Here is a 15,004-nt window from a genome sequence, read left to right on the forward strand (position 1 = left end):
TGTTTCCTCACTATTGCAATTTTGTTTCGTTGTTCTAGTAAACCAACTGCATCTATGTGAAGGCTGTTGCTGTCTTTACCCCATAAGGCTTTCTGCCATACTGTCTTGCCACTGTATCATTGCAGTCGCATTGTTTCATTTTTTAACCTTCACTTTTTTTTGGGGTAATATATTAGGTGTGTTAGTGGGATATTATGTGTGTTCTATTAAAGTTTTTGTTATTTTTAGTTTTAACTGCATTGACATTGTAAATTGGGGGTAGCGGTCGTGAGATTAAGAGCTCCGTTTTTTACGGGGAACTTTCCTCACTTCCTTTTCTCTGTTGAAGTCATAAAGTTACCCACAATGTTCCAGTCATAAGTCATAGAAACATAGAAACATCGAATGTGACGGCAGATAAGAACCATTCGGTCCATCTAGTCTGCCCAGTTTTCTAAATACTTTCATTAGTCCCTCATGGCTCAAGGAAAGCCACGTGACACAAAAAAAAAAATAAATAAATAAATAAATAAATAAAATTAGAAAAAGAGATAAATAAAAGTTTTGCCATTATAAACTCTTTTACCATTTTGAGAAGTCTCAACATATTTATAAAGCAATATTATCAGAAATGCATTAAATACACCTGCTATAATACCCCCACAAATTAGTAAAAAGATGTGGTCATTATTATACCATAATATAAAACACTGTAAAGAACACAAACACTAATATATTAAATTCATTTTATTTTCTTAGTAGCTAGCTAGATTTAGGACGTTTCCCCCCCCCCCCCCCCCCGAGTTTTACAGTGAATGTGAGTAGGTAAAAAATGTTTTGCCCACATCAAAGATGGTGCTCCAGGCCTCACTGCGGGTCACATGACATAAACAGGAACATGCTTAGCTTGAATTTCCGGCGCATTATCGTTTTACGTCAGAGGCCCGTAGGCATGGATAAGACAACATGAATAAAGGCTGGTTAGAACTAGAGAGCGATCCAGGTATTATTTCATATATTACAATGCATGGTGGTCTCATAGATTCATTATTAATCCAGACACAGCTGCTTCCTATAGACCTAGTGGTATATGTAGGGGCATTCCAATGTCCTGTATAGCTACCCCTGGAAATAGGCAGCTCTCCTATAAAATCATGCCCTGTGTGTACATACATACTGAATGCAATATGTTTAATACAGAATGAACACTGCTTACTGAGTGCTACATTGTTGGTATGTGTATTATTCATCTCTTACACTACCCCTCTCCTGTTAAAAAGGGGTAACATGGCAATAATTGGCAAATTGTGACATTTTTGTTTCTGTCAGCTGTAATATATGTCATTGACAATATTTGAAGTCCATATTTTGCATTGTTTTTATTTTTTTTTTACAATTTAAGTTTGTATGCTACTGCACTGAATGCTCGCATCTTCATGAAAAGAACATATACAGGAATCTATTGTTCCTGTAACCAGTTGTTATTGTCTTATTTTATTGTTAAATTTCCCCCTTTATAATAATGTAAAGTGCTGCGGAATATGTTGGATGTGTTATACATGTCAATGGTAGTGATAATAATCTTTTAAATATTTTTGGAATATTTTGTATTTTTTTACAAATATTTGTTGTTGTGTTTCGCAGCAAAAGATTGTACGCTTTAATAAAAATTTATTAAATTAGTTTACAAACAAAGGGATGGGACTGCGCCGGTGAGCAAAGTAAATGGAATTAAAAGTCCTGGTATCACTCTTTACTCTACAACTTCAGAGACCAACATAGGACCAAAGTTCCATTATACTGGACTCTATTTCAAAATTATTACCTCAACCAGGACTTTTAATTCCATTTACTTTGCTCACGGGCGCAGTCCCATCCCTTTGTTTGTTTGCCTTTCTTATTTATTTCAAGGACACGTGAGGGAGTCCTTGTTTGGGATTGCTGCCCTTTGTACCTCTTTCTGATATATTAGCGCTGACTCTATTCTCTGTTTTTTATTAAATGTGTTTACTCCACAATGGCAGAGATGTTTGAATCTGTGGGAGGAAATATTTATATAATCCATTGTACATATTTTAATTCTGTTTTAGACTGCCCTTTATTATAAAACAATATAAGTGATGGTAATTTATTTTCTTCACAATCCTACTCTTGTATTTTAGAGTAGTCTAATCTAAAATGACATTTGTACTTTGACGTTTGTGTACTGATGTGTGAGTTCTATGTTTATCTTAGTTTCCAATAATATATAACTGACATTCTATTATTTTAATTACCAAAATTAATATGATATCCAATGGAGTCATCTGTGCTTTTAAAGTCTGGCTTATTATTAGTAGGAAATGTTTTTGTAAATACTATATTTCTTGCATGACATCCTTTATAGATGTTAATTGAAATATTTTCTGTATAGTATGTTCTACTGCTATCAGTGCTATTTCACTTGTGTACGCACCTTTAACTTCTTCATTGATGGATAATGATAATTGTTTATCATGTGAATAGCACACGGGATTCAAATAACTGTTAACAAAATGTGCTATATGTCTGTTCTACAACTAGCTTTACAAATACCAAGTTACTGCCCAGATACGGAAGATTTTAAAGAGGTGACCTACAAATAACTGGGATAATGAACTTCTTCTCAGCAGTTCCAAATGTAGACGAGCCTGAAAGGCACTGGAGTGTGCTATGCTAAAAAGGGCTAATGCCACAATTTAGGTATCCATTAGCTCATTTTATATATGCTGCCAAAGGCAGGTTTGATAGTAGAAGAGCTACCTTACTCCCTCAAGGATATGAATGAGGTAAACTTAAAAGGAAGCCAATATGGAAAAATGTTTTTTATTTTATTTTTATAATCAATATGCACTAATTTGCAAAATTGTAATGGATCTAGGCCTGGAGTTTCTTTCCTTTAGGCCACTTTTGATGGCCTCATTCTCCTTAAGCGCAAGTCAGTACCGCTTGTGTAAGCAGTTGATCCTGAATTCTACAGATAACAGTCCATAAAGTTACACAGACTGACTTCTAGCTGTAGAATTCAGCAACAACAAAACCGCAAAAAAGTTATGCTTATAGGCATTGCAACCTATCAAAAGTTAAAGGGACACTATAGTCAGCAGAACAACTACAGCCTACTCTGTGTGTTTACATTGCTGCCTAGGAACACCCTTATAAGGGCATGCACTACTGGGTCAGTGCTGCACAGTGTGATGTTCAGCGTCTCCACTTTCTGCATGGAGACACTGAACGCTCCCCATAGAGATAAATTGATTCAAAACTTCTCTATAAGGAGAAGCTGATTGGCGCAGCGAGATGCACATGTGCAATAGCCTCCCAATGCTTTCCTAGTAAACGGAGTAAGCTACCTTTTTTAAGAAAGGCAAGGGGCTGGAGAGGCTGGGGCCTAAACTTTGTTTTTACAAATATAGTGTCAGGAATACATGTGTGTTTTACTGGCACTATAGCTTAGCGTTCCTTTAAGCTTTAATGATAAATCCACATTATATAAAGTATTTAAGTGACACTGTGTGGGAGAAATAAGGAACTGTATAAAGTGCTGGTAAAATGCCATTCATTCAATTTTATTTTTATTTATTTCTTTGTCCGTTTTAAAGCCAACATTTTGTCTACACATGATCATATATATATTTATAAAATATAATGGGAAAAATACACATGGTTCTAAGTTTAATGAACTGACTACTTGGTAGAGTCTATACCAAGCGTGTCCAAATGGTAGATTCCCAGATGTTTTAAAACTGCAACTTCCATAATGCTATGTCATTCTAAAGGTATGCAAAGCATCATGGGAGTTGTAGTTCGACAACAACTGGGGATCTATCTTTTGGGCACCCCTGCTCTATACACTGTATATAGTAGATCAAATATATTACAAGTAAACCCCTTTCTGGTGTTTGTTCTCTCTCACTCAGGGCTCTTTACACTGTTGGTGGAGGATTTTGGTAAGTTGCTTGCTTGCTTAATGAAATATCATTGGGAAATCTGAGATCATAGATTTGGCTGGGAGACATACAGGAAAATATATGCTTTATATTTCTTAACAAGGGAGTTGGGTAAAGGCTCGGAATGAAGATTTTGGGGGCTTTATTGTTTTGAAGAACCAGTGAAATTTCTCTCTCTCAGGTGTAAAGGGAGTCCAAGTGGAAGAGATCTATGACCTGCAAAGCAAGTGCCCAGGGTATGGCATTGTATTACCTCCCCAATCATTGATTTATTCATTTTATGTATTCAGTCTTTCTTGCATCTTATTACATACTCTTACTTTCTCTCCATCACTTTCCACCTCCAGGCCTGTGTATGGCTTCATATTCCTGTTTAAATGGATTGAGGAGCGTCGCTCCCGCAGGAAGGTCTCCACTCTGCTGGATGACACCTCCGTCATGGAAGATGAGGTTGTTAATAACATGTTCTTTGCACATCAGGTATAACCAATAGCAAATAAATACATTATCGGTAGTGGCAAACAGTGCATCTGTCATTATTCAAGATTCTCACACTTTCTCCATCATTTTCTTCAGCTGATTCCTAATTCGTGTGCTACTCATGCTCTTCTGAGTGTATTGCTGAACTGTAGTGGGGTTCACCTTGGGCCCACACTGAGCAGAATAAAGGATTTCACCAAAGGCTTCAGCCCAGAGGTAACAATGCCGTGCTTTGTAGTTTATAAAACCCCTATAGTTTACAAAAATAAACTCTGGTAAACTTTACTTTCTATAATATTTTTCTGATGAGTTCTTTTTAATTTAAGTGTAATTTTTTATTTTTTTAATATCTGAGATGTAACTTTCCTCTACGTGAAATTGTGTATCCATTAACCGCTTAAGGACAAATGACACGTGTGACATGTCATGATTCCCTTTTATTCCAGAAGTTTGGTCCTTAAGGGGTTAAAGGGACACTATAGACACCAAATTATCTTTAGCTTAATTAAGCTGTTTGGTTGTATAGATCATGCCCCTGCAGTCTCATTATTTCATTCTCTGCCATGTAGGAGGTAAATCACTATTATTTCGGTTTATGCCGCCCTAGCTACACCTCCCTAGGTGCCTTTAATTGAGTTTCAGAAAGAGTGGAGTGCCGCCCGGCATGGGCATCACTGATCGGCTAGAGCGGTCATTTTCATAAAAAAATATATTTAATGCCCCTTTTTGCTATGGAATGCGCAACACCTAATCTATTGAGACAAAACACTGAAACAGGTTGGTTTGGGTGGTAGGCAGGCACTGCATCTACTTGTTAATAATTTTGTTTTGTAAACAATTCTGGTCTCTCCCTCAGAGTAAAGGATATGCAATTGGAAATGCTCCAGAACTAGCAAGAGCTCACAACAGTCATGCCAGGTATGTCCATGACACAGTGGGCAGCAGCGATAGAAATTGTAATTGTGCATGTATTCATGTAGGCAGCAATCATCTTATTGTAGAAGAGGTACATTAGAGATCATTTGCTTGTACTAATTTAGTCCACTTACCTATAAAACGGATGGCACTGGGATTTATCTTGTCTAAATCTCTTCCTTTAAAAAAAAAAAAAAAAAAGTTGACAATCTTTATTTAAAGTTTTTCAATACCATTGGCCGTAAAAGAAACATCGTAGAAAATTGAGCCATAACAAAGTGGTCTTAAACTTAGCAGAGAGAGACATATAATGAAAACAACATGTTGATGGTATATTCTGTAAACTGGCCAACAGGGCCCATCAGAATTCCAGACAATGTCAGGAACGTTGTTTGTACATTAGAACAAAATACAATTAGAATGGCGAAAGGGAAACAAAAAAAGAGAGGAAGAGCTTGCTTTCCCCAATCATGCTCCAGCAACACCACCCATGAGTACTTCCCAGTAAGCACACCAAAACCAGGGGTTAGGAGATTCTTAGACAACGGAGAGAAGGGAGTGATGGAAGAGGGGATACCCACCTAATCAGAATGTTTAAAACGGTTACTTGATAGAGATGTTATCACACCTTTATTTCTTCCACCCTAGACAGACATTGCTGTAAATCTCTGTTCTGTTACCCTTAGACCAGAACCTAGACACCTCCCTGAGAAGCAGAATGGAATCAGTGCCGTCCGCACCATGGAGGCATTTCACTTTGTCAGCTATGTACCAATTAAAGGTCGACTTTTTGAACTGGATGGACTGAAAGTTTACCCCATTGACCATGGTAAGAATTACACAACATAGTGATTCACATTATCTTGTTAAACAGCTTTAGATTTATTTTGTATTACTTTTGTTTTACTTTTTGTGTTTCTTTTAATATTTGTTTTTTTGTTTCTATGTATTTGTGTTGGTGGGGTTTTTTTTTTTTACACTTATATTAACTAATTGTTTTTTGTTTTTTTAATAATGGTGTGTTAATTTACTCAGTTGGTATTTTAAAGGGGAACTGTCACCTCCCAGGATTTTTAATATTCTATTTATTTATCTCATGTATTTAACAAATATTTGTGGATTGAAATGTAAAGCGAAAGTGACACTTGAGTCCCATAAAGCACTTCAGGTTCAAGTCCAGCGATTGCCCTTAGTGAGTCGTGTCCCAGTGCTGTATGAGAAGCATCTCACCATCTGATTGGACTCAAGTCATCAGGATTGATGACTTCATGTAAGGAGAATGAAAGCTGCAGGAAAGACACTCTGCTGGCACTGGAAAAAAGTTGTTTAATAATATTCATTTTTTTTTTTTTTTTTTTTTTTTTGATGAAATGGGGTTCCCAGTAATTTAAAAACATTAAAGAGCACAATTTAAAATACTTATAAATATATTAATATAATGAATGATGCTAGTTCCTTACAGCTGTAAAGTTGTTCCACACAGAGCTAGTCTATATGGATTTAGTGACTAAAGAATATGAAAGGGATTTAAATATTTTAGAACAAAATAGCCCAGCTGTAATTAAAGCGGAGTTAGATGTTTTTTCCCAATTAAGCGAATTGTTAATTCTGATAAATGCCTCTGTCCTTCTATACAATTTTTTTTTTTTTTCCTCCCTCAGGTCCGTGGGCTGAGGATGAGGAGTGGACAGACAAGGCTCGTAGAGTTATCATGGAAAGGATTGGACTTGCTACTGCAGGGTAAGCGCACATGAAATTGATCAATGGGTGATATTATTGTTTGTATGCCTCAGAGTGTGACCCAAATTTGTTGTGGTTATGCAGGGAGCCATATCATGATATTCGTTTTAACCTGATGGCAGTGGTACCTGACAGAAGACTGAAATATGAGAGTAAACTTCATATCCTGAAAATGAACAGACAAACTGTGCTGGAAGCTTTGCAGCAGGTATCTCAGACCTAATCTTTCAAGTTAAAACCTACTTAATACGGGACTTTGTCTTGCACATAGTGGCAATGCCACCCCATGGAATCTGTTGGTACAGAGAGAATATTCTGTAAGAAGCTTCCTCTTCAATGGAAGAGTGACCGGTAAAATCTCTGTAAACCAAACATCTCAGAGTCGAGTGGAATTTTTATGAAATTTTGCTTGACGCTCAAGTGGGGAAAATATTCCTGTCTTGTTTCCCAAAATGTAGCAATTTGGCCCGTTTTCAATTCATTTGATCATTGAGCTTGCCAGTGTCCATGATTAAGAAGAACCTGTTGAGTTTTCTTGTCCGGTTATCCTGACTTAACCGAAAGATTATCACAAGATGAGCTCTTCATGGAGGAAAAGTATTTTTTTACACTCTTTAATCACTTACTCAATCTCTCTCCTACTGCAGCTGATCAGAGTGACTCAGCCAGAGTTGATTCAGCCCCAGAAGACCACAGATTGTCCTGAAGAAACAAAAATCAATGCTGTAAATTCTGCTGCCTGCCCAGAAAACCCACGCACGAACCTTAGTTCCCAGCGGAATGTCACTGGTACGGAGATCATACACTTGTCCACCATACATGCAGCAGGAGAAAAGGATATATTATTTTTAATTACGTGTTTTATTATTTTTTTCTTTCTAGATTCGGCTGCAGAAGTAACAGGAGCCCTCACTCGAAGCTCTGTCCTTAACGCTTACAGTAAATCAAATGTGCCACCTCAGAATGGAGGTCCAACTCCTGCACCAGCCCCCCGTCTCCCTGCCTTTCTGGATAACCACAACTATGCCAAATCACCAATGCAGGTGAGGTAGAATTGGAATTTAAATTCAGTGAGTAAGTAAATATCTAGCAGTCTGGAGACTTTTTTGTCAAAGTCTAGAGGTGTCCCTCTTAGTAAGCATACTTGTGTGGGAGTTGCTGGTAACTGGATACAGTGTTGAAAGGTGCTATTGAGACCCACTGTAGAAGTTGTAGGTAGTTGTGATATTTGTGAGATGTTGGTTTTACATAGAGTGGGGAGGTATATGGATTTCTTGCTTCGGAACCTGCAGGCCTCATATGCTCTCATATAAAGTTTCCTTATATCCTGCAAAGAACCTAGACTGCGAATTCTCACCGAACAAGGAAGTGACTAATTTAACCGTCTCTGTGATTAGTTAGGTTATCCCATAATCACTGCTTTAACAGCACAGTATGGGTTTCTGGGAGTTGTAGTTCCTTGTCAGCTGAAACTAGTCTATAGCAACACAAAGGGAAGAACAGCAGGTTGCATGATGCAAAATTAATATTTGCTTTAAAACAAAATGATTTAAAAAGAACAGCCATCATAATTAACTGTAGCCTAATGTACACATTGTGCCTAACTTGAATAATAACCTGATGTTTTAAATTAATTCCTCTATTTCCCAACAAATATGACCGCACACCCTAGGACTAATGAAGCATAAAAAGACCAGAAAATTGGATATTTATGGAAGAATAAATCTACATATTCTAGCATTGGTCTAAACTGTGTCATTTCTCCCCAATTCCCTATTTAGTGAATACATCCTTATGGTGCGTATCTTTCAGACGAAATGGCCATAGTTTCTATATTCATGCCTTCGGAATATCTACTAACCTCAAGTGAATGGGAGTTGAACCATTTCCTATTAGAGCATGACACCATGTTGTGCTGCCAACTGTAAATGAACAAATATTTTTAACACCATGTAAATACACAGATTCATATTTGGATCTAATATTGTTGGTACTGCTGCCTTTAAAGGGACATGCTTTATGGTTCTAAATCTTGTGTCTAAGAGTAAAGGTTGGTTTTTGGTGATGGGAGTTTCCCGAGGTTTATATTTATTTCTAAAGGTATGAAACAAGGACGAGGGTAATTTTATGGTGACTAATTGTCGTTTTTTTTATTTTTAATGGGTTTTCTAGTGTGTTTTAGAATTCTATTTGTTGTAAATTTTTATTACAGGAGGAGGAGGACTTGGCGGCTGGGGTTGGTCGTTCACGGGGTGCGCCACCACCACCATGTCCAGACTCTGATGAGGAGGAGGAGGAGGAGGAGGAAACTGAGCGCACAAGGAGACCCCCAGCTCCGTCTGGGTATGCCTAAATATTTTTCTAGCCATTTTCAACACTAAATGCTGAAATTAGAGTCTTTGATATCTTCCTATCTCCTCAGATTCAAGACAAAAAGTTCTGAGTCTTTGGCCCCGCCATCTGGACCTGAACTCCCTCCAAATGTCCTGGCAGAGAAATTAAAGGAAACCCAAAGAGATCTTTGCTCCCCCTTATCTATAAAGACAGGAGCCCCTGCTGCCCCTCACTCGCAGCCTTCTCCAACTCCCAGCAATGAAAGCACAGACACTGCTTCAGAAATTGGCAGTGCATTCAACTCCCCACTGCGTTCCCCTTTGAGATCTGCCAATCCCACCCGACCCTCCAGTCCTGTTACCTCCCACCTCTCAAAAGTTCTATTTGGAGAAGAAGAACCTCTCTCTCGTTTGGACTGTGTGCGCTACAACCGGGCAGTTCGGGATTTGGGTCCTCATATTGGCACTGGGATTCTGCATCTCAGCAGGGATGGGCACTTGTGTCCACTCAGCAGACTCGGTATGGAGGGGCAGAAAAAGGAGAGAAGCAAGGGAGGGATGCCTCTGAATCAAGGTGTGACTTTATAGATTACTTTGCTAGTGGCTGGAGAGTTTTCATGGAAATTCAATGAGTGCAGCAAGGAGAAATCCACTTTAACTTGTTTTTACTTCTCTCTATATACTTCCTGAGTTATGAAGGTTTATGGCATGTTAAAGTATAATTGTCAATTTTGTCAGCAATTTATTTATTTTCTTCCCCAGAGCCGTCTAAGACCTCTCCAAAAAGCAGCAAAGCCGAGGAAGGACGAGAGAGTGCAGAATCAGATGCAGAGCGTTGCAGAGTTGTTGAGGCTCCTCAAGGGGAGAAGTTTTCTCCCAAGGTAAGGAAGTGGAAGCCAGATCCACAGAATGCAAATGGAATCATTTGTCTGCCAGGCTGTACTTCTAAAGTGTAATGAACTTGGTGAGGAGACTCCCCTGTCATTAGGGCCACAGTTCAATTTATCAGGAAATGAAGTGCAGTAGTATTGTTGCTGACACTTGAGGGCTTATTCACTAAATACTGAGTCACATTGCATTGAAAATCAGATTACAAAATGTTGGCAACAATAGCGGATTTGGAAAAATTAGCCTAAATTTTACAATTCCGTTTTTTTTAATTTTTTTTATTTTTGTTGTGCATGGTTTAACAGCAAGCGTGCGTTGCCACAACAGCAGTTACACGCAAAATCGTACATTTTCAAACATGGCAATTAATAAGTTTGCACATTTTTATATATTATAAAGCAGAAGCGATATGCATAGCGTGGGTCTGTGAGTATACGGCATTGTGACATGTTTGATCTAACTGTGGTACCAATAGGAGGAGCAGGCAATAGTCGCTTAACGGCTAACACAGTGCAAAACATAAGATATGAAACCGTTAGAGATTAGTCACACATTTTTGTATCTATATGATTACAATTCAGGTTTTAATGCAAAATAATGCTATGTTCATTGAATACACTCTTAATTGTTAGCAGCTTACCCTAACCTCTGCTGAAAAGCCACTTCACAGACCTAACTGTGGGGTTTAATTAAATCCGTAACAAAGCTTTATCCCCAATCATATGTGCTTACTGCCCTATTCCAAAAACCCCTCTAATTTATAGATGTGACTGGTTGGTATTTGTGCAGGGTGTCATTGTGTGATTGCACTATATTATAGTTTAGCTTTTTTTTTACCTTCATTGCTCATGCATGCCTTTTTGTATTATTATAGTTAAAGGGACACTATAGTCACTAGAACAACTACAGCTTAATGTAGTTGTTCTGGTGAATATAATCATTATATGAAGGCATTTTCATGCAAACACTGCCTTTTCAGAGAAAAGGCAGTGTTTACATGGCCCCTAGGGACACCTCCAAGTGGCCACTCCTCAGATGGCCACTGGAGGTGCTTCCTGGCTCAGTGCTGCACAGTAGGCAGCAGTGCCATTAAGCGTCTCCACGCTCTGCATTGGGAAGCTGAAGTTTCCTCATATAGATGCATTAATTCAATGCATCTCTATGAGGAGGTGCTGATTGGCCAAAATTGTGTTTGGTCCAGCCCCCTTGCCGATTTTAGCCAATCCAATGCTTTCCCGATGGGAAAGCATTAGATTGGCAAAAAATTGTCAATTCTGATGTCACCAAGGGTGCTGGGCCAGCGCCAGCAGACCCGCACAGCGTTAGAAAGGGTTTTTAAATTAACCCCTTAAGGACCAAACTTCTGGAATAAAAGAGAATCATGACATGTCACACGTCATGTGTCCTTAAGGGGTTAAACTTTTAAGGGGGAGCAAGCCACCTAAATGGTGGGTTAAACACTGTAGGGTCAGGAATACATGTTTTTGTTCCTGACCCTAGTGTTCCTTTAATTAGAATGATGGCAGACTGGTGGGTGGTGGTTACTGTATTTTGGTGTTTGCGGAAAAGGCTTTATAAATCAGATGTCAAACTGCCTACTAGTTTTCTAATCCTTTTTGTTTGTTTGTTAAAAAAAAAACTTGCAAGTATTGTAATACTGAGCGATATTGTACACCTTGTAATGAAATCCTTTCCCCATACATTTCCACTTAAGGAGCTTCTTGCCTTGCTGAAATGTGTTGAAGCTGAAATTTCTGCATCTGAAACATGTCTGAGAGAAGAGTTGGAAAAACGCAAGAAATTCAAGGTGAACTTCATAATCTTCTCCACATTGCTTTTAGTCTCTTCATTTTTATCCCATTTCTCAATTCTTCTACCTTTCTCTGGTGCATCTTTTAGATTGATGACCAACGAAGGACCCATAACTATGATGAATTTATCTGTGCATTTATCTCGATGCTGGCTCAAGAAGGTGAGTGATTCATACAAAGTAAGGAACTTGCAGGACATGTGTTGCAGTTGTAATATATATTTATATCTGCTCTTTTTCTGTAGGAATGTTGGCGAGTCTTGTGGAACAGAACATTTCCGTAAGGAGACGACAGGGAGTCAGCATTGGGCGCCTGCACAAGCAAAGGAAGCCAGACAGACGCAAACGATCACGACCTTATAAGGCTAAGCGCCAATAAATGTGTTATTTATATATTTGAAGGTTTCCCCAACTCTGTAATACAGTATATAGGTTATTCCTGCCTTCATACAGTTTTATAAATAGTGAGGTTATCCCCTTGCCAATGTATATGATGTACATAAATACTAGTTTTTATACCCCCTTATACATACCTGGATCCATGTTCTATGTCATACAGTGGATTATATATGCCTTTCCCTCTTGCATCATGTGAACTCGCCTTGCAGGATTTACTCCTATTTATTCTGTATTGCCAGTTCTAGTGACCTGGTAATGCCCATCTAGAGACAGATGTTACGTTCTGTTATTGGTGCTGGGTGTCTGCTAAGTCTAGATCACCCTTGCTAGTTTTGCACTGTGGGCGGGTCCCATCCTAATGACTAAGTTAAAACTGACTTTTCCCTTTAATTGTCCGGAATTTCATATTGCCTTGAGGAACACACCTTGGCACTATTTAAACTTACAACTTGTCTTGACATAATAAACACTGTAAAACAGTATAGTCTTGTAGTGTGTTGTGCATGTGCAACATAGTAGAGTTGATTACATGATACATTAAAGATCTGTGACTTTGCTTTGTGCACAAAACAGCAAAGATGTACTTCACCAGCTTTGTTGTAATATAGACAATACATACAACTTTTGAATGCATAAGGTTGTATGTTCTCTTGTTTAAATCTGGTTCTCAACTCTTTATGGTGCAGGTTAACCCCTTAAGGACACATGACATGTGTGACATGTCATGATTCCCTTTTATTCCAGACGTTTGGTCCTTAAGGGGTTAAATCAAAGTTTTTGTAACCAATGACGCAATTAAACTTCCCTACAAGTAAGACGAGATGAAAAACTGAAAAGCTTCTTTTTCTTTAATGATATGTGCTGAATTTTCATTAGAATGTTCTTGTCATTGCCTGCCCAGACATTGAATAAGCATGGGTCAGAATTAACCATTTAGAACCAAAGTCACTCTTGCCTGCTTGGTCCCAAAGCTGTGCACAGCTTGACCGTTTTCACAGCCGGCTTCAATATTCCTCTGTTCTGAAGCTGTGTGACGTGTAGAGGTGAGAAGCATTGTGCACCGCTCTCTTAATACACAACAGACTGGCAGGTGAGAGTGATCTTGAATTGGATAATGGTTGTTTCTGACTCAAAATCACACAAAATGACTGTGCAGGCAGGAGAAAGTGTCAGAAAAAATTCAGATAAATCCAATATAAATCATTAAAGAAAAGGCTAGAATAGAATGTATGTGCCTCAAAATATAAATAAAATTTGTGTGATAAGTTTTCCTTCGATCTTAGGTTTAAGAATTTATCTCAACAGGATCCAAGGTGCCAGATGTGGTAACGGGCATGTCTATTGTAATGAATTGAGGGATTGTTTTTTTTTTGTGGATTTTCATCCAACCATCAACTCCAAAGTAGACAAATTCCATAAAATAAACAGGTATAATTAATTATTAATAATAGACTAAAATGTACAGTTAATAATCCAGGGCACAGATAAGTGCAACTCCACGTTTTATCCAGTGGGTTTGAGACTTGCTGCTGGGAAGTTCAATGGCAATAACGTAGTTGGTGGAATGCCCCGTAGTAGAAAGTGTTCCTGTAATAAAAGAGATTGTTGTGAAGGCATTATAATATGCAGGTCTCATCAATCACAAAACATGGGAGAGCTGTCATGACCATCTCACCTGCTCGGGTTAGAGTCTTGTAAATGGGGCACAGATATATTGAAGATGTTGTAGGTTTACGTTCAGGAATGGGGACTAGCCATATGACTGCCATCTCTGTGTAAAGCTCTTTGGGATGGGACTCTGCCAGCATCATTGTTGATTTATCCCACCGTGCTCCTTCCAGATATAAGCCATGAATATAGCAGCCTTCAGATGGGCGCTGCTTCAGCTCTGTAACTGACTCCTTGAGAACCTTCGAGACACAAAGGACAGTTGCTAACTTAAGGGCAGACTAAAAGGAACACTTTATTTTAAACAATTACGTAGATATACCCTCAAGAATAACTGGTGCAGGACTCAAACTGTCCACTGAGTCTTTTTTTAGGGACTCAACAAGATCGAGCCAAAATGTATCCTAAGTGGTGGTTGGCTTAATAGGGCAACTGCCAGATGGACAATTTCCAGAAATTGGTATGATATTGTGCACTGATAACAATCTCCATGTATAATGATGTATCTCTAAAGTTGCCGTAAAACATATATTCAATGCACTGAATGGTGTATCCTAAGTGGTGGTTGGCTTAATAGGGCAACTGCCAGTTAGACAATTTCCAGAAATTGGTATGATATTGTGCATTGATAACGATGTCTCTCTAAAGTTGTAACACTTTCAGTATTGTTGCAAAGGCTTGCCGTATAACATATATTCAATGCAACAATACTGAAAGTGTTAGTATTTTAGAGTGACCTCAGTACAGCTTACTGGTATCACTGTGAATAGACACCATTCAGTGCATTGAATATATGTTTTACGGCAACTTTAGAGATACAAGTC

General features: G+C 38.4%; 2 protein-coding genes across 3 annotated transcripts in view; one reads left to right on the plus strand and one right to left on the minus strand.

The window, feature by feature from the left end:
• The first annotated feature begins 890 nt into the window (after positions 1-890).
• Positions 891-12,994, plus strand: BAP1 (BRCA1 associated protein 1). Of its 2 annotated transcripts, none has more exons than XM_063426637.1 (17): positions 891-982; positions 3,918-3,947; positions 4,129-4,183; positions 4,295-4,427; positions 4,524-4,643; positions 5,284-5,345; positions 6,029-6,171; positions 7,004-7,082; positions 7,167-7,290; positions 7,730-7,871; positions 7,965-8,125; positions 9,295-9,425; positions 9,505-9,989; positions 10,178-10,296; positions 12,018-12,110; positions 12,203-12,275; positions 12,359-12,994. In XM_063426637.1, the coding sequence occupies exons 1-17, from the start codon at positions 946-948 to the stop codon at positions 12,490-12,492; spliced, it is 2,121 nt and encodes a 706-aa protein (XP_063282707.1). In that variant the 5' UTR covers positions 891-945; the 3' UTR covers positions 12,493-12,994. The 2 variants fall into 2 exon arrangements, with proteins under 2 accessions (XP_063282707.1, XP_063282708.1); XM_063426638.1 differs by having other exon boundaries at positions 9,505-9,935.
• Positions 12,995-13,366: 372 nt separating this feature from the next.
• Positions 13,367-15,004, minus strand: part of DNAH1 (dynein axonemal heavy chain 1) — an 81,820-nt gene continuing 80,182 nt past the window's right edge. The window contains exons 76-77 of the mRNA XM_063426636.1: positions 14,188-14,422; positions 13,367-14,099 (exon numbers count right to left, since the gene is read on the minus strand). Of these exons, the coding sequence (XP_063282706.1) occupies positions 13,978-14,099; positions 14,188-14,422 (357 nt within the window). The 3' untranslated portion in view covers positions 13,367-13,977. The remainder of the gene's footprint in view (positions 14,100-14,187; positions 14,423-15,004) is intronic.

Source organism: Pelobates fuscus, chromosome 7 (genome assembly GCF_036172605.1).
Source record: "Pelobates fuscus isolate aPelFus1 chromosome 7, aPelFus1.pri, whole genome shotgun sequence".
Taxonomy (NCBI): domain Eukaryota; kingdom Metazoa; phylum Chordata; class Amphibia; order Anura; family Pelobatidae; genus Pelobates; species Pelobates fuscus.

What these genes read in the sequence shown, in the direction of transcription:
- BAP1 (XM_063426637.1), top strand. Translation starts at nt 946, where the DNA reads ATGAATAAAGGCTGGTTAGAACTAGAGAGCGATCCAG. An exon ending in ATTGGACTTGCTACTGCAGG is followed by an intron (nt 7,083 to 7,166) that starts GTAAGCGCACAT and finishes GTGGTTATGCAG; the next exon opens with GGAGCCATATCATGATATTC. An exon ending in AGACCCCCAGCTCCGTCTGG is followed by an intron (nt 9,426 to 9,504) that starts GTATGCCTAAAT and finishes CTATCTCCTCAG; the next exon opens with ATTCAAGACAAAAAGTTCTG.